Genomic DNA, 19445 nt, shown 5'->3' with positions numbered 1-19445 from the left:
GGAGGAGGGAGCCCCAGAGAAGTGCTCCAGAGCGACAGAGTCTGGCACCTTGTCCACACGTGAATGTCTCCCGAGCCGCCGGGTTCCTTAACCTGCCTTGTGCTGTTGGACCGAGGGCCAGAGCACTGCAGAGAGAAGGCCGATGTGGCCAGGAGGAGGGTGGACAAAGACACATCGCCCTTATTTACTCGACTTGATAAAGAAATCAGATATGAATCCCACCCATCGGAGCCTCACTACTCTCAGAGCAGGAGACAGTAAGCCCTCTGGGGAAATTAGCTCTACCCTTAGGATGGGCCCAGGACTCAGACCCTTCCTAACCAGGACTCAGTCCCTCCTAACTCAGCCCTTTCCCAACCAGGACCCAGCCCTTTCCCAACTAGGACTCAGTCCCTTCCCAACCAGAACTGAGACACTTCCTAACCAGGACTCAGTCTCTCCTAACCAGGACCCAGCCCCTTCCCAGCCAGGACTCAGACCTTCCCGACCAGGACCCAGATCCTTCCTAACCAGGACTCAGACCTTTCGAACCAGGACTCAGCCCCTTCCTAACAATGGCTCAGCCCCTTCCTAACCATGGTTCAGTCCCTTCCCAACCATGGCTCAGCCTCTTCTTAACCATGGCTCGGATCTTTCTAACCAGAAGTCAGCCCCTTCCTAATGATGGCTCAGCCCTTCCTAACCAAGACTCAACTCCTTCCCAACCAGAACTCAGACACTTCCTAACCAGGACTCAGTCTCTCCTAACCAGGACCCAGCCCCTTCCCAACCAGGACTCAGACCTTTCTAACCAGAACTCAGCCCCTTCCTAATGATGGCTCAACCCTTCCTAACCAGGACTCAGTCCCTCCTAACCAGGATTCAGCCCTTCCTAACCAGGATTCAGCCCTTCCTAACCATGGCTCAGCCCCTTCTTAACCAAGACTTAGCCCTTCCTAACCAGGACTCAGCCCTTCCCAGCCAGGACTCAGCCTTTCTGGTGCATCAATGGAGCCCCTCCCCCCACAACAGCACTTGTCAGGAATGTCTGATCCAAGTTGTCTATGCCAGTAATTCCAAAGGCTGTTTGAATCCAAACCCTAAGTAATAGCCAGGCCCAGATCTGGTGTCTGCAACAGAACAGACCCATAGGCTGGCCTGACATAACCTCCTCTCCCTGCCCTGAAGCACTCTTAAGTCTCGAGCTGCATATTTGTAGAAACTGAGCTAGAAAACTCAGAGCCAACTTTCAACTTCATACAGGGGAGCTGGGATTGTTCAATTTAAGGAGCTCACAAAGACCACAGGATTCTGGTCAACTGCCTGAAATATACAAGGAACAAACATACTTCCCCAAATTGTAGTTCTGCCTCTGGAAGGTCACACCCATCCTACCCTGTGGTTAAATCTGAGCACCAACCACATGGCTTGAATGTAACCAACCCCAGCTCTCTACACCATGAATCCAACAGTTGAGCAGTCACTGAGAAAGTGAACTCTTGGCTCAACTGTAAAGTGATGACTTTAATGCCAGACACAGACGACGATGGCCCATGGTCCCAAAATACCAGTGGTAATACTTCACTAAGTCTCAGTGGCCTGCATGGCCCAATCTGGCCCAGGAATCTAAGCCAAAGAAGCACACTAAGCAACCAAAGAAACTTGCAAAGGATCCCCTAATTCCTACTTGCATCTCTCTAAGAATATTAAAGAAGGCTCTATAATTCAACCCCCTAGCAATGCTTCTTAGAATGCTCTCTCCTCTCTTCACTCTTCCCCGGACCCAGAGCCTCATGGGTCTCATTCTCTCCCAGCCTGTGCAGCCCTTCTCTTCCCCCCTCCCTGCTGCGCCCTGCATACTACCCAATGTCCTCCCAGGGAGGGAAGCACGAGAACCCCCCTTCCCTTGGAATTGTACTTCTTCCATCTTGACCAATTCTTCTTAGAAGAAATCTTGAGAAGAAGGGGGTAGTACATAAAAGTCATAACTTTGCTCTTTTGGTCATCTCGCCTCAAAAAATAATTGTAGGGGCGCCACAGCGGCTCAACAGTTAAACATCTGCCTTCGGCTCAGGTTATGATCCCAGAGTCCCGGAATTGAGCCCCGCATCGGGCTCCCTGCTCAGCGGGGAGTCTGTTTTTCCCTTTGCTCCTCACCCCGCTCTCATGCTCTCTCTCACTCTCTTTCTCTCATATAAATAAAATCTTAAATTAAAAAAAAATATTGTAGTATATGTAACACAAAATTTACCATTTTAACCATTTTTAAGTACACATTTCAATAGCATTAAATACATTCACATTGTAGTGCAACCATCACCACCATCCATCTTGAGAGCTTTTTCATCTTTTTTTTTTTTAAAGATTTTATTTATTTGACAGAGAGAGAGAGAGTGAGAGAGCACAAGCAGGGGGAACAGCAGAGGGAGAAGGAGAAGCAGGCCCCCCACTGAGCAGGGAGCCCAATGTGGGGCTTGATCCCAGGACTCTGGGATTATGACCCAAGCTGAAGGCAGATGCTTAACTGACTGAGCCATCCAGGCGCCCTGAGATTTTTCATCTTTCCAAACTGAAACTCAACACTCATTAAACACTAACTCTTCATTCTCCCTCCCCTCCAACCCCGGCCATCCTACTTTCTGTCTCCATGATTTCGATTCTAGGAACCTCACATAAACGGAATCATGCATTATTTGACTTTTTGTGACAGGCTTACTTCATTTAGCATAATGCCTTCAAGTTTTATCCATGTTACAGCATATCTCAGCAAACCCTTCATTTTTAAGGCTGAGTAATACACACACACACACACACACACACACACACACACACACACACACACACACTGTATTTTATCCATTCACCATTCAGAGGACACCTGAGTTACTTCTTTGTGAATAATGCTATGAATGTGGATGTACAAATACCTGTTCAAGTCCCATTTCTCTTGGGTATATACCTAGAGAAGGAATTCCCAGATATTTTTATTTTCTGAGGAACCACCATACTGTTTTCCATAGCAGATGAACCATATCTTCCCTATAGAGGTACATAAAGGCTCCCCTTACCTCCACATCCTCACCATCACTTGTATTTTCTGGGGTTCTTTTGGGCAACAGCCATCCTAACGGGTGTGATCAATCATCTCATTTCACCCTCAGAATAACCCTGGGTAGTCTTATTCCCATTTTATAGATGAGAAAACACAGTTGGTGACTTGGGATGACTCACACAAGGACAGCGACGGAGGCAGGACTCAAGCCCACGTCTAGCTGCAGGGCCGATGCTCAGACCACCACACCAAGCCAACTGCGGCCCCTGAGGATGGCTCAGTGTTCACTGTGGAGACGACAGGGCTCTTTGGGTGGTACAAGGGACCACCATGAGGGTCATACTGTAAAGAAAGCAGCAGTGGGAGCCCTTCTCTGATTCTTTGTTCCCATTGGACCGGCGGCAGACGTGAACCCGGCCCCCTCCACCTCCGGCCCACTCCTCAGGCTCTCAATGTGCAGGAAGCACATAGGCTCCAAGAGTGCGTCAGGACTCACAATTACTCAAAAGGCATCTCACGAAGACCTAGTTTCCTGTTTATGATTCTACTCCCTATCCTCCCCCCCCATTCGAGGAGGGGTTTTGGTGGCGGTTTCTAACAAAGCTAATAAAGGATCGGGACTGACTGAGAGTTGCATGCCAGGAGGAAGAGCCACGCCAACAATGAGATGAAGCATCCCACTTCAGTCCAAGCTCATCATAAAGCACTCCTCTGGGCATGAGGTGGAAACAGAGAAAGAACAACGGAGACAGACGGTCTCTGCCCATATTCATGCCTAGGCCCATAATAAATGACAGCAGGGACGGTCACCAACACCTCATGCATCAGGGCCACCTAACTGGAAGGGCATCGGTTTCAAGCCACCTGAGTGCAGAACCTGGAATGGTGCTAATCAGCGGTCTCGGGGAAGGACGCTGTCCACGAGGCATCCACTTCCTGAGCTAACATAGAAGGGGCCTCCAGAGCCTGCATTTGAAGGACCATGGCTGGAAACCCTGCTGGGGCCAAGCTCTCTCATATGCAGCCCTCTTGCTTTCCAGCCCTAGAGGCAATCAAGCACGGCTCTGTGTTTTGTTGGTCTCTGTATAGTTCCAGAAGAAACAGAGCCGTGATCTCCCAAGGGCTGGCGGGAGCCTACCCCATGCAAAACATCCCCCTGTATTTGTCACCGTTGGAAAATGTATCTTGGCCATTATGTAACCTTAAACATGACACTGGCACAAGGAAGAAGAAAAGTTGAATTTGGTCCCCCTGGGGCAACTGGTTTCAGGGGGGCACTTCCTGCCAAGTCCCCAACAGAAACCTCCCGCCCTGGGTTCTTGTGTCAGCGCCAGGGCTGGTGGGCACTGTCAGGGAGGCTCCCTCCTGGGAGCTTATCGAAGTTTGTGAGCACAAAGGAAGCCCCTCCAGACTTCAAGGTACAGGAAGTATGTACACCCACTACACACGCTTCCACCGTACGTGCATGCACTTAGGCATGTGCGTGTGTCCAGGTAAGTGTGTACGTGCATGGCTACACACACACACACTCGTTCATCTTTTCATTCTCTCCAATCACTATCTCCAGGTCATGCCACGGGACAGCCAGACAGCACTAAACAGGCCGGAGGACCACCGCCCCCACCGCCCCCCGCCCGGGCCCAGCCTGTGCCTGCCCGCTTCTGTTCTCCTTGGGCATGGCAGCTCCAACAAAGGTCTTTAAGAAGACCCTCTCCAATATCCAGACGCAACTTGTCATTTTTGAGAAACTACTCTAAACCTGCATAGGTGAAAGAAGAAGCCAGCCTCCTGAAGTATATACTATTTAGCTTTCCCAGATAATTTCTGTTGGCTGAGAAATCCAAGCTGAATTTGCAGGGAGCACGGCCCTCACATTAACAGAATGCAACTGTCCTAGCTCTCTTAAGAGGATGGCCAATTTTTTTTTCGTATGAGGAGGAAGGCAGCACTTGCCCGAACAGTCTGAATCCCTGATTGCTAGATGCATGCATATTTGATTTCCAAAATTGAAGCCTTTCATAAAACCTCACAAAAAAAAATCACAGATCATGGTCAAGAGCCTGACTATAAATACCAATCTAACTTCTGAAAAACAGATGAACTTGCTGAAGACCTCAGGTCATCTGATTTGGGACAACTAACATATCATCAATTGTTAAGTCTTCTCTTCTGGAAGCCTCTCAAGGTAAACAGTGTCAGCCTGACACTGGGGCCAGCATGAGGTGGGGTTATAAGGAAGACACATCAGAGCTTGCTCACTCAATGGGGTAATTGCCCTTTGGGGACAAACATCTGGAGCCTACTTCTGACAAATAATTTTGAAGCAAAACTGAACCCTGACGTCTGTCAGGTCACAAGGCATAACAAAATAGAGCGAACAAACCCATAGGAAAGCTCTCAGAAACAAACCCAAAGCTCAGTCTTACTAGTAAAACTTTTGTGTTTTTATTTCAAACAGTACTTTCCGGCTGCATTCAGCACATAGAACCTTTGACACCTCTACAATTCAAAACCGCCCTCAGAGAACGAAGGCCTAGCAACACCAGGAAAACACAAAAAAATGAATGTGCATCCTGAAGGAAATTCCACAAAGGGGTCTAAACAGTTTTTCAGCCACAGCACCATGACCAGAATACCCAGAGGTCCTCCAGGGTGATGAGGGTTGGGGGATAAAGTACAGCCAGAGGGATACATTTTGATGTTGTTTTTTAATACATACAAGACTTTCTTGCCTAAGCCCTAATTAGACATGACATAGTTCAGAACTTCTGACGCTCTTATTTAGTAAAAACCCAACAGGTGCAGTGTTAGGACACTAGCCCCACTCACCCTTGTCTCCCACTGGTTTCCCAGCAAGTCTTCCTTCCGTGGCCTCCTGGAGGCTGGCCTGAAACAGACTTCCAAAGCAGGTATGTCTGCTTCATCCTGGTGGGTGATGCTCCAACCCCACCGGGCTGCCCAGACCTATCAGGGAGCTCAGCACCAGTGTTGTGAGCCACACAGGGACACCCAGGTTCAGGGACAGCCACGGGGCCCTCAGTCCAGAGCAGCAGGGCCCCAGTGCATGGACCAGTCTCAGAGCCCCTCAGCGGCATCTCCCTAACCTCGTGTGTGAAACATTTCATGAGGCCGCTGAACATTTCCATTGTCCTTTTGTGCAGGATTATCACATTTCACATCCCTTGACTTGGCAGGAATGGGGGAAAGGAGGCTTTTCCATTAATTAAAAAAATGAGAGCAAGCAAGGAAAAAATACAAATCCCAATAATTAGAACTAAATTCATGAAGCTTGAATAAGGTTTTTGTCCAAAAACAAAACAAAAAATCACCAGAGCTCAGTTTACAGCTAAGGGTAGGACCCGGACAAATGCCATGTAACTGAGATGTGTCTGATCATCCAGTCTGCTCAGGTACCACCTACAGACGCCCAGAGGTATGTGTGTTGGGAAGATGAATGCGAAGGGTGAACAGAGGCTTCCAGAGGTCTTGACCCTTCACACTCCTTCTTGCCTAGGACAGCTTTTTCCTCAGGATGAAGCAATTCAATGGAGGAAAAGCCCACACCCCCACAAAGCCAAGGTCTCAAATGTGCAAAGTAGGGACCACCCAGTGAGGGGTGAAGCAGCTGCTTCTCTTAGCAATGAAGCTGTTTTTCCAGAACCTTCTGGAAAAAGGTTAAGCATCATTGCCTTTTCTCCCTGTATGTGTCCTCCTATAAGGTGGAGATCAGCAGAACCTCTGTGCTGCCATCCCTTCTCCTTCCATAGTGGCCCAAACTGGCAGAGCTGGGAGGGAAGGTCCATCAGATATGATTGTTTTAAAAGCATGCGCACCCATCTGTGCAGGCAGCTTGATGAGGCCTCTTCCCTCATGGGGTCAGGACCACCTTGGAGTTAAGGCCAGGGAAGCCCTCCTTGCCTATGTCAGCAGGACCCCTGTAATGTGCACAGATAGTAAGCTGCAGACACATGCATTTCTCCTATGTCAATCTTCACTAAAGGGTCAGGGATATAGTGGACATTGGTGGTTCTGGAATGTCCAGCATCCATCCTTCCCCCTGGCTAAAGCACATTGACTCCCCTCTGGAGAACTCCTTCCCATTCATTGATGTGGGAAGTACTATTGCCCCCAACCCACCCCACCGTGGAAGAACCAAGAGCCAGAGCCTCCCTCAGGCCCGTGCTGGTGGGCTGGGGAGCTGCAGGCCACACGACCTAAGGCAGGACTGGAAGCTGGTGACAAGCAGCTGGTTGTTGGGGCAGATGGAGGCCATCCCCCACAGGCCCTGCCACTGATCCCTGCATGGCGTCTACGGCCTCACCTGCCACGGCTGCCTGGGGTGCTGTGTTCCAACCAGATCTTCCATCCACATGAGCAGCCCCCTTCTGGTAAATGCCCTTTCACCTGTTCCTCGCAATCAGGATCCTGGTCTGCTGAAATGGGCTCATGCAGACTGAGCAGGGAAAGTATTTTTTAACAGAACCCCAAACTCCACTAGCTACCTCAGAGGTTCTCCAAATGAATCATTCAAATTTCACTTCGAAATCTATTGTAGGGGCGCCTGGGTGGCTCAGTCATTAAGAATCTGCCTTCGGCTCAGGTCGTGATCCTGGGGTCCTGGGATGGAGCCCCACATCGGGCTCCCTGCTCCGCGGAAAGTCTGCTTCTCCCTCTCCCACTTTCCCTGCTTGTGTTCCTGCTCTCGCTGTGTCTCTCTCTGTCAAATGAATAAATAAAATCTTAAAAAATAAATAAAAATAAAAATGAAATCTATTCTAAGCTATTTTTTAAGACAGTGGTTAAAACGTTTACAACAGCAAGTTACCTTTGTGGGGAGAGTGGCTGGGAGGGGGCATGAGGGAACCTCTGAGGGGGCTGATGACATTCCATACCTTAATCTGAGAAGTGGTTTTGAGGATACAGGCATATGATTGTGATGCCACTGACCTACACACTTAAAAATGGTTAAGATTTTATGTATAAATTTTATGGTATATACATTTACCACCATTTGAAAAATAGGTTCAAAGAGAATTCAAAATGCTGCTTTAAAACTATTTCAATAAATACAAGATAAACTAAAAAAATAAAAAGCACAGGCATAAATTAAAAATCCACCAAAATTTGTACCCTTTGTTGTATGTAAGTTTGTACCTGAATCAAACCAAGAAAGCAAACAAAAAACACTATTATGTGCCAAATTCTAAAACATCAGCAATCCCCAAGCTTCCAGTTTCTCGAGGAGCCACATTATCCCATTTTCTGCAAAACCGAGGGCACAGCCCCTCCTACCAGAGCCTGACCCTGAGATCCGAAGATAGCTGTTCAAAATCCCTTAGCACTGACAACCACATTATCTATATGATTCAGATTGTTTTTCCATTCTGTGGAATCAAAACAAATACAAAAATAAAATGGACAGCTGGAATGACAAAATTATAGAGTTGGAATACAGATACATGGTGGTCAGGGGTAGGGAAAGGGGGGAGGGAGAAGGACATTTACAGGAGCAGCCCAAGGGAGCTGCTTGGAGGTGATGGACCAGTTCTGCTCCTGACTGTCTTGGTGGTTGGATGAATTTACATACGTAACGAAATGGCATGGAGCCATATGTAAAAACATACCCCGAAACGGTTTCCTGCACAAACCGGTGAAACCTGAGTAGGGTCTGTAGTCTAGCTCATTGCACTGAGCCAATCAATTTCCCGGTTTGGGAAATACACTACGGTTACATAAGATGCAACCATGGGAGAAAGCAGGGTGATAGGTACAACAGACTTCTCTGAACTTCTTTGGCAACTGTCGATGATTCTATAATTATTGCAAAATAAAAGGTAAAAAAAAAAAGTACAGAAATAAATTGGATGAGACTGCTATAAGCCTGTCATAACCCCAGCTTTCAATTTTTCTCTTCATGGCATCACCACCGTTCTTATGAACCGACTTGATAATAAGTACAAATAAATTATGGCACGTTAAAACAAAAGCACCATGTAAGTTTTTTTGTGTGTTTTTTTTTTTTTTTTAAGGAAGGGATTCATTTCCTTCGTAGAAGCTGAAAATCACCGAGGTATTGGAAAGAGCATGCAATAAGGAAGTACAAGACAGGGCTGGTTCAGCCTTGAGCTAAGCGGCCGTCACATAAAGAATGATTACAGCTGGTCCATGCAATTAAAAGATTTTGTGGAGGAAATGAGACACATACGCACCTGGGAGGTCACACAAGGAAATAAGATTTCACCAGCAGTATGCAAAGTGTCAAATGAGTAGTGTTATGGACTGAATGGTGCCCCCCCCCCGAAATTCATATGTTGGAGGGCTAACCCCCGATGTAAATGTGTTTGGAGACAGAGTGTTTAAAAAGGTGATTAAGGTTAAATGCGGTCATGAGAGTGGGGCGCTAATCTGACTGGAGTCCTTGTAAGAAGAGGTCATCAGGACACAAGCACACACAGGGAAGACCACGTGGAGACACAGGGAGAAGGGAGCCATCTGCAAGCCAAGAGGAGAGGCCTCCGGAGAAGCTGACTGGGCCAACACCTTGATCTTGGACTTCCAGCCTCTAAAACCGCGAGACAAATTTCTGTTGTTGACGCCGCCCAGTCTATGGTGTTTTGTTAGAGTAACCCCAGCAGGTGAATATAAGTACCAAGGTGACATGGTGTAGAAGAAAGAAAGACAGGACTAGCTGTCCTCTCTTCAACAGGGAGTCTGAAATAGAGTGCGTAATCACAATGAATGGTTGATAGGAAAGTTGTATACTCAAAAGAAAAAAGAGCCAGCTATAAATCCATATGTAAGAAAACCATGTGACAAAAATGCTGGTTATTCCTTCATCTGCATTCAGATTCATTTGTTCGTTCATTCATTCAATCAATTAACAGCGGTGACTGGGCCGGGCCCTGAAGGACACACAGGTGAAGGGCGCGGAGTCTTTCAGGGAAGGTGTACAGGCATGGGCAATGCGATGGGTCAGCATCTCCTCGGGCACGAGCCTGCAGCAGAGCCCCCTCCTGGCACAAGCACAGAAGCTGACTCGTGAACACGGGGAAAGAACAGCACTCCTTAAGACACAACATGCTTTCGCAGCTCTGTCAACGGACAGAGCTCAACCCGCACTGGTCTAGCCCCAGCCAGATTTCGACGGGTTTCGACGGGCGTCGGCTCTCCCTCTGTTGAAGCCCATTTCACGTTGCTTAGTGTAGTGATTCCTTTCTGGAGATGGCCCCCAGAGAATGAAGCATGGATTGGTTGGTCAGTTTTTGACACCTGTCTCTCGCATTTGTTTAGGGGATTGATGAAGAATATAAAAAAACACACACACACACATTTTGTAAACTCTAAAATGGGATATGAATGCTAGTTAGCATTATGCTAGATTTTGAAGGGCCTTTTAAGTCACCTAGTGCAAAATGATCGTTTTTATGAAGATTTACCCAAGATCACCCAGCTCATATGTGGCTGAGCCAGAGCGAAGGGTTACCCACTGCTAGAACTCCCTAGGAAGCACGGGTTTTTAAACATTTGAATCCCACAATAATATGTATTTGTTGATCCTATACTGTTTTCCTGCAATTCTAAGCACATCACATTCAGAATCTTGCTCTTGGTGGTGCCATATTTTGAGCTCCTGGAGAATAAAGGTTTGTGCCATAGCAGTCAAAATTAGAAACCGTCTTGGTGTTTCCTCTGTTAAGCAAGCACCCTATTCCTATGCTCAAAGACTGGTTCCAAGTGGAAATCTATGACCTGTCAAGAACAAGCCAGATACCAAGGAAGGTAGCACAGAAGGTAAAATGGCAAAAAGGGAAAAGCTGGTGGAGGAAGTGAAGGTAGAGGAGGGAGGGACGGGAAGAAGGAAAACGTGCCTTGCCATGTTGTGTGTCAGTCTCGGGACCTTGTAACCAGAAAGCAATGAGCGTGGTGTCCAGCCTGGTGGAGGAGACCGGCCTCACACCTGCACAGTCCCACCTCACCGCTTAGGACACTGGTAACGATCATCGGCATGCATGAGAGCGAACCGGGAAGCTCTCATGACAACGGTGTAACTCTGCGGGGTCCCCCGCCTGCATGAGTGGCCAAGAGGCTCAGAGCCAAGTGTGCCCCCAACCACGGTCACCTTGAGGCAGCCTGGAGGCACCTCCCATGGGTTTAACTTTTCATATCTTCCCTATTCAGCATCCGTCTTGATGCCTTCTGCCGTGAGCAACCTCAACACTTATCAGGAACAAAAGATGAAGTCACATCAAGTCAAAGAACCAGTTTACAAGAAAAGGGGCCACAGGAAAGACAGGGTTTGTCTGAGGACAGCTTCTCTGGACTGGAAGTGCTACCAGGTCTCCAGATCATCACGGGATTCAGCAGCCCCCTAAATTATTATTCTGCTTCCCAACTTACCAACGGTGTCACATGGTTCGTCTTTGTGTACGCAGAAATCTGTCCTAAAAAAGGAACACAAAGACAGACACGGTCAGGTGTATGCAGTAGCCCCCAAGAATGGGAGAAGAAAATACTGTCCGCTAAGCTTGACTGGTCGTCCTGCCCATAGCTAGGTTACTGCCGAAGCTGTCACAGGTCAGCCAAGAACAACAACTAGCCATTTGTCAAGAGTAACCCATCCACAATGTTCCCAAATGGGAGGCCCTCCTTTCGTAGCTAAACTCCACCTAACACTTGGATGCTGGGAGGGCTCCCTCCAACAACTGTGAAAGTTCTGGAAGAAGAGGTGTTTGCAAGTCCTGCATCAGAGACAATTACTCTTCAACATCATCGACCTATAGTGACTACCCCAAGCGACTCTACATGGGCAGCAACTGGCTTTAGATGCTGAAGTGAGCACGTAGCACTTATGAGAAGACCATGGAAAGTGATTTCTTAAAGTTAGATCCTTTAAAGCTTCCCAGGATTCCCCCTCCCCGCCCCGGTGTGTGTGTGGGGGGCGGGGGGTTGTGTGTGAAGAGCAAATATGCTCAAAAGCTGGTCCAGCCCCAGAGGTGGCCTCTAGCCACTCATGTTTGAAATAATAGGTCTGGGCCCTTTTTTTCCCAAAACCAGAGCATTCCCACAGTTAGGGGCTGACATGATCACCGGTTGCCTGGGACTGGGCAAGGGAGCAGCAGTCTGGTCCTCCCTCTCCCCACCCCAGGGCCCCATGCTCATCTGCTCACGGGGGCCCTGGGGAGCTGACAGAAAATGCCCACTCCCTTAAACTCCTTTAGGTTTAGAAGGTGTGTTCTGAAGCCACTTCTTCTCATGCTGAAGTTCTTCTGGGAAGGAAGATGGGGCCAACCAGACAAGGTGAGCACTAAGCCCAGTTGTGAAAGAAAGTGGCAGGTCCGGGCTGGGCCACTTTTCCCCTTTCTGACACCCTGACATCAGGTCAACTCCTCAATTCCTCCCCCACCCTCTGTCAAAATCTCTTCTCAGGGAAGGCTCTGACCTGCCATTCACAGTGGGCATGATGACAGAGAAGGCAATGTGTCACTCTCCTAACCTAACTCTGTATGGTCATCTTTCCTTCTCCCTCCGCGTCAATCTCATTCAGACGCACAGCATATTCTGTCGTATTTGCCTCCAAATTGTGACCCACACCTGACGCCTCTCAGCAGAAATGGGGCAGAGCTTGTCCGTTCCCAACACTGGCTTGGCTTCAGGTTCACCTGAGGTTCAGGCTCACCTGAGTTTTGTCAAAGACTCCACCCGCCTACTCAGACCCACAGATTCTCCTTGGGCTCCTGATCTACAGAACCAGATGCACTGGCCAGCCTGCAAGCCCAGAAGAGAAGAGGGGGCAGCTTTGAAGGCGTGGCCCCAAAACTGCCCAGAGAAATGCCAAGGAGGAGATGGGGCCAACCCCACACAGGTTCTGCTCACTGCAAGTTTCTAATTTTTTCATAACAAACCTATATGTTTTGATAATCAATTTGAAGACTGGTTTAACAAAGGAAAAAAGGAAGCCTTCAAGAATCCCACATTTGAAAAAAAAAAAAAAAAAGAACCCTACACTTGTCACAATCCCACTCCAAAACCACAGGAACTTGCAGGGCAAGGGAGGGGGGATAACTATAGGAGCCATAAAAGGAAGCCTTGATTTTTTCTGTCAAAGATAACCTTTTAATGTTTTTCTATTCTTTGGGTAAATACCCAGCAGTGAGAATACAAAAACACTAATTCAAAGGGATACATGTACCCCTATATTTACAGCAGCATTATTGACAATAGCCAAGATACGGCACAACCAAGTGTCCATCAATAGATGAAGGGATAAAGATGTGGTGTGTGTATATGCATGCGCGCACACGTGCGCGCGCGCGTGCACACACACACACACACACACACACACAATGGAATATTACTCAGCCATCAAAAAGAATGGCATCTTGCCATTTGCAATGACGTGGATGGAGCTAGAGAGTATAATGCTAAGTGAAGTAAGCCAGTCAGAGAAAGACAAAATGTGATCCCACTCATACATGGAATTTAAGAAACAAAAGAAACGAGTAAAGGGAAAAAGAGAAACAAACCAAGAAACAAGACTTTTTTTTTAAAGATTTTATTTGACAGCGAGAGAGAGAGAGAGAGCACGCACAAGCAGGGGGAGGAGCAGAAAGAGAGGGAGAAGCAAGCTCCCCGCTAAGCAGGGATCCTGATGTGGGGCTCGATCCCAGGACCCTGGGATCATGACCTGAGCCGAAGGCAGACGCTTAACCAACTGAGCCACCCAGGTGCCCCAAGAAACAGACTCTTAACTAGAGAGAACAAACTGATGGTTACCAGAGGGGAGGTGGGTTGGGGGATGGATGAAACAGGTGACAGGGATGAAGGAAGGCACTTGTGATGAGCACTGGGTGATATATGGAAGTGTTGAATCATTATATTGTATACCTGAAACTAATATAACACTAACACTGTAAGTTAACTAACTGGAATTAAAAACTCAAAACAGAAGACCTTCTAAAACACTAATTAACAGGCAGTAGGTGGCGAGGAAGCAACAGTGGCACAGAGAAAACCAAACAAATAAAATTAGGGACATAAATATTCTCACTGCTCTGGTATCTATCTGACCCCAGCTCAACACTGTTGATCGGACACCCCCTCCCACTTGAATGTTTCAAACGTCACATGCATACAAAGATCAAGGTGGCCCAACACCTTGCTCTAGGGTTTCCCAGAGTGAACATAACTAAATCCTGGGCAAAAGGAGAAAGCGCATGTGACCATCAGTCCCACAGTCAAGAACTAAATAGAACTGAGTAGAAGATGGTGCCATCTTGGAGAAAGTGACATCTTGGAGAAAGCCAGCCCTGTTGGCTGACAGGAGCACTGTGTGTTCTCTCATCCCATGGCTTCTCTGAAGGGAAATAGGTGGTCTCAAATGATGGGCCCTGCAACATCATCCATTGCTTCTCCTGAGGAAGCGGGAGGAAGTATGGTCTTACTCACGAAGGGGAGAGCCAAGCTCAATTAGAAGCCTGGCTTGAAAGGGTCAGCCAAGATTTGAATCTTCTCTCTCCTTCCTGTTCAAGGTCCTTTCTCAGAAAACACAAGCCCTTTGCCTACAGGGGCAGCTTCATCTCCAGGTAATCCTGCACCCACTGCAAACTCATGCCAAACCCACATGCTTGGGTTCAAGTGGGGTCCTGACGGAGCTCTCCCGTCTCTAGTCCATTTACTTTCCACTCCTTGTTCCTCAAGGGTAGGCAGGCTGTGTGGACCTCCAGGACCCGGCACACTTTGTGGGTGCATGAGCTGTGTGCACAAAAGCTTCCCATCCCCCGACCCGGTTTACTGCTCTACTATTGTCATCTTGAGTCTTTTTAACACGGGCTCCCCTATTTTCATTTTGCAATGGGCCCCACAATTTATGTAGCTAATTTGTGCATAACCGATTGCCTGGCATACAGTTGGGGCTTAATAGTGGCTCCTTTATTACTGACGGAAATACATTTCCAGACCACTTTCAACTTGCCATGCGAGTTTACCAGTGGCCTTGTCTCTGCAATGTTTGGAAACCTGAGAAAATGTAATGCAATGGTCCTGATACTCACTGAGCTCTCACTGTGAGCTAGGCCTGCAAGAGACCCCCTTGGTCAGAGGCTGAAGAGAAGACCATTCCTGGGGAGCGGAATGGAGTGACATGGAGGGGAAGGTGGAGGGACATCTGGAGGTGTACCTGTGGTGGAGCCCCGAGCTGGCCCTGCGGGTTTGCTCCCAGTGTCTCCCAGGAGCACAGACCTGGGTTTGGGGGGGGTGGGAATCCCTCCCTTGTGGCTTCCTGCGGGAGATGCAGGGCCAAAGGTAAAGCGGTGCCAGGTGCTGAAGGCCCCCGGACCCCAGTCCTCCGCGTGGGTGCCACGTGGTCCCCAGCCCCCGTCCACTCAGAGGTGTTTTCTAGCCCCAGACACGGCTGCAGCTGCCAGGAAGCCAGCTTCCGTGGCTTCTGGCTCAGCAGCTTCTGCTGGACATGATGTCACACTCACATCTCTGTGGCTGGCCATCTGGAGGGCTGGTGGGCGTCCAGGAGAGAATGCACTCTTGGGCTCAGCCACAGCCCATAAGGAAGAGGGGGAGGCGGGAAGAAACCCTTGCTTTGGCCAGCATCAGTCCCAGGACTGGGGAACACCGGCCCCTCAACCCTGTCTCAGCTCAGATTACTCCAGGAGGAAAGAGCTGCTTCTCAAGTGCAGCACGTGAAAACCCAATTTCCACATGAAAACATCAGCCCGTTGTTATCCCAACCTGGCGAACTGCAGCTCGCAGCCTCTAATTATTAAACAATGCCTCTCCGCCAACTCGGCTCCCAGCCCTGACTCCAGCGCCGCCTCCCCCCGTCCTGCTGGGAGGTCTTCAATTTCACAGCTGGGAGGACCCAGAGAGCGAGCTGGGCACTGGCCCGTTCAGCCCAGCAGCTCCGCAGAAGCAGGTAAGAGGAAGAACGAGCACTGAGGTAGCTCATCAGAGGTCAGCGCGAAACGGAGAAAGAAAACCCCAGCTCCCGGGCTGGCCTCAGCTTACCGAGATGCAGGAGGCCTTTTTGTTGGCTCTGCCTGCAGCAGAAGGAACCTTGCTCTTGGGGGCCTCCAGACAGGCCCCTCCCTAGCACCTGCGCTCAGAACCAATCCCATGCATTCGGGACCACCCCCTAAGGGCTTAATTAGGAAAATTTTCAAACTGTCTTATTGTGATAAAATACGCATAACACAGAATTTGCTATCTTCAACATTTTTAGGCGTACGGTTCGGTGATGTTCAATGCATTTATAATGTTGGGCGACCAATCTCCAGAACTCTTTTTCATCTTGCAAAACTGAAACTCTATCCATCAAACTTCCTATTCCGGGGCGCCTGGGTGGCTCAGTCGTTAGGCGTCTGCCTTCGGCTCGGGTCATGGTCCTGGGGTCCTGGGATCGAGCCCTGCATCGGGCTCCCTGCTCAGCGGGAAGCCTGCTTCTCCCTCTCCCGCGCCCCCTGCTTGTGTTCCCTCTCTCACTATGTCTCTCTCTGTCAAATAAATAAATAAAATCTTTAAAAAAAAACTTCCTATTCCTCCTCTCTCCAGCTCTACACCCTGTCTCTATGAATTTAACTGCCCCAGGGGCCTCAGATAAGTGGAATCATACCCTATTTGGCTTTTTGTGACTGGTGTGTTTCACTCAGCATAACGTCCTCCAGGTTCGCCCAGGTTGTGGCCTGTGACAAGATGTCTTTCCTTTATAGGGCTGAATAATATTCCACTGTATGCATAGCCCATATTTTGTTTACCCATTCGTCCATCAAAGGACACTTGGTTGCTTCCACATTTTAGCCATTATGAGTCATGCTGCCGTGAACATAGGTACACACATATCTCTTTGAAACCCTCATTTCAATGCTTTTGGGTCTACGCTCAGAAGTAGGATTGCTGGAGCAAAGGGTAATTCTGCATTTAGTATTTTGGGGATGCATTTAATATTTCCCACCAACAGTGTGCAAGGGTTCCAGTTTCTCCACATCCTGACAATGCTCGTTATTTTCTGTCTTGTTTTGTTTTGGGTAGAAGCCCAAACCTAATGTAACCTTATAGGTGTGTGATGTAAAAAAAATACTGACATTTTTACACACAAATTTCCAGTACAGTAAATAAGTTTGTTGGAGGCGGGAAGCAGAAAAGAAAGCCAGAAAAAAAAAAGAAAAGAAAAAAGAAAGCCAGGAAACCTGACAGCCTTCTCAGGCCGAGGGTGCATTCACGTCTGCCATCGACATTTTGTGGAGGGGCTAATCCAGAAGTTTTGTCAACACTGATTTCAGTAACACTTACTGCCTCTGAAAAATAAAGGGGGGGGGGGCTACTCGTTCCCAAACCAAGACCACTTGCAAGCGCAACCTCAACCCAGATAAGGAATGAAACTGCAGGCAAGAGACGACATCGGGAAAGGTCTCACAAACACCATAATTTGTACATTTTATCTAGTTTTGGTATGAACCACTTTCAAAGTAGTGACCTTGGAAGTTTACTTGTACATTCCAAAGATGATACTATTTAGAGCTCTTCTCTAGGACCTCACTTAATCAGCATTTGGAAAATTAGTCGTGCGAATTTATGGTCATACGTGGACATGGCTCCCAAAGACTCTTCCCCGCTCCCCAAATCAAATCCGCTCTCAAAGGGTGCTACCTATCACCCCAACACTGCAATCCTCAGGCCCCACAGGCTCCAAAAACCACTTCAAAGTGCCTGGAGCCATGGCAACCTCTGGCCAGTGAGCACGAGGCAGGGGGAGGGGAAGCAGAGCCACTGGGGGAGATGGGCTCCCAGCACTCCCTGGGATGGGCAAACTCAGATCCAAAGCAAGAACTGGCTCCTGCTCATCGCTTGTCCTTGGTGCCTGGTAGGGTACCATCCGGATGGCAGGCAATCAGAATTATTGAATAGATGTCTTCTCCTATGTCCCATTATACATTTAAATCACATCCTGTAAGAGCAGAAAATGCTCTCAGAAGGGATCGGTGCACTACAGAGTACATTTTAACCCTTTGGGGTGGGCGACTGATGCATCATCCACAAGGGTGATGAGGTATGTGTCTGGTGTCTGGTGGTAGCAATGCGCATGTTCTGGGTTTTTTAAAGAGGAGAAGGTTAGGCAGTTGCATTGCCTGGTGCCTGGGGATAAGGTGCCAGAACTTTCCCAGCCAGCTTTGGAGCATCATTGGGCCAGGGGCTTATAGTACATGGCTCAAGAGATACACCAGAGGGTCTTTCTGGCCCCTCTTAGAGGGGCAGGCTGTCTCAAGCTACCAGAATGGTAAAGTGCTCCTTTCTACAGCTTTACCTCTGAACTCAGGAGAAAAAAAAAGAAAATATATAATTTGAGAAGTAGTTTCCTTAAATTAATTTTAAAAATTCCTTAAAACTCACAATGGACAGATTCATAGCAAGTCTAATAACATTTTGATATTTTAATCTGACAGATTAAAATTATCAAGAAACACTTCTGCCTAGTTTTTAAAGGGGGTTCTTGGTTTGAATACATAATGCATTCTACTCACATCGTGGAAGTAAAGGAACCCAAGCAAATCAGTTTTTCTCAGAGACGTTTGAGACATAAGGGAAAAATGAAAGAGCCACATCCATATCTGTTGTGGGTTAAATTGTGTCCCCAAAAACAGATATGTTCAAGTCCTAACCCCTGGTACCTGTACCCGTGAACGCAATCTTATTTGGAAAGATGGTCAGTGCAGGTGTAAGCAAGTTCAGATGAGGTCCCATTAGGCCAAGCTGGGCCCTAATCCAAGGACCGGTGTCCTTATGAGAAGAGGGAAATAGGGACAGAGGGAGGAGGCCACACGACAGGGTGACAGTGAAGGAGAGGCCGGAGCCATGCGTCTACAAGACAAGCGATGCCCAAGACTGCAGGCCACCACTGGAAGTTAGGAAGAAGGAAGCAAGGCTCCTCTCCTGGAGCCTTCGGAGAGAGCACGGCCCTGCCCACACTGTGATCTTGGACTTCTGGCCTCCAAAACAGTGCAAGAACACATTTCTGTTGTTCTAAACCCCCCAGGTCTGTGGTCATTTGTTACTACAGCCCTGGCAAGCTAAAACAATGTGACTGCTGCCTGTGTGGAAGGCTGTCTCGTTTCTGTGGTCCACAGCCGGGCCCCTGGTGTCCCTCGCAGTCTGGAAAAGTCCAGCTCTGTAGTCTAGAAAGCAGCTCAGATCCTTACTTGCAACAGAACGTGCATGGGAATTCCCCAGGCATCTCTGCCAACCACTGTTGCCCCAGGAGTGCCCCGGGGCTGGGGCTGTGCACAGCACATGGGTGCCTACATGGACTCCCTCCTACAGGGAACTCAGGGTATCCACTCTCCCCCCAGTAGCGCACTCAAGCCAGTTGGGAGGCAGCCTCGAACACAGGTTAGCTCTTGCCTGGTGAGCG

General features: G+C 48.4%; 1 protein-coding gene across 1 annotated transcript in view; it reads right to left on the bottom strand.

The window, feature by feature from the left end:
• Positions 1–19445, bottom strand: part of ADAMTS17 (ADAM metallopeptidase with thrombospondin type 1 motif 17) — a 353771-nt gene that overhangs the window by 248154 nt on the left and 86172 nt on the right. The window contains exon 8 of the mRNA XM_027571265.1: positions 11429–11472. Coding sequence (XP_027427066.1) covers positions 11429–11472 — 44 coding nt within the window. The remainder of the gene's footprint in view (positions 1–11428; positions 11473–19445) is intronic.

The sequence above is a fragment of the Zalophus californianus genome, chromosome 6 (genome assembly GCF_009762305.2).
Source record: "Zalophus californianus isolate mZalCal1 chromosome 6, mZalCal1.pri.v2, whole genome shotgun sequence".
In the NCBI taxonomy this organism is placed as follows: domain Eukaryota; kingdom Metazoa; phylum Chordata; class Mammalia; order Carnivora; family Otariidae; genus Zalophus; species Zalophus californianus.
Note: the sequence above shows the minus strand (reverse complement) of the source record. Positions and strands in the feature narration are given on the sequence as shown.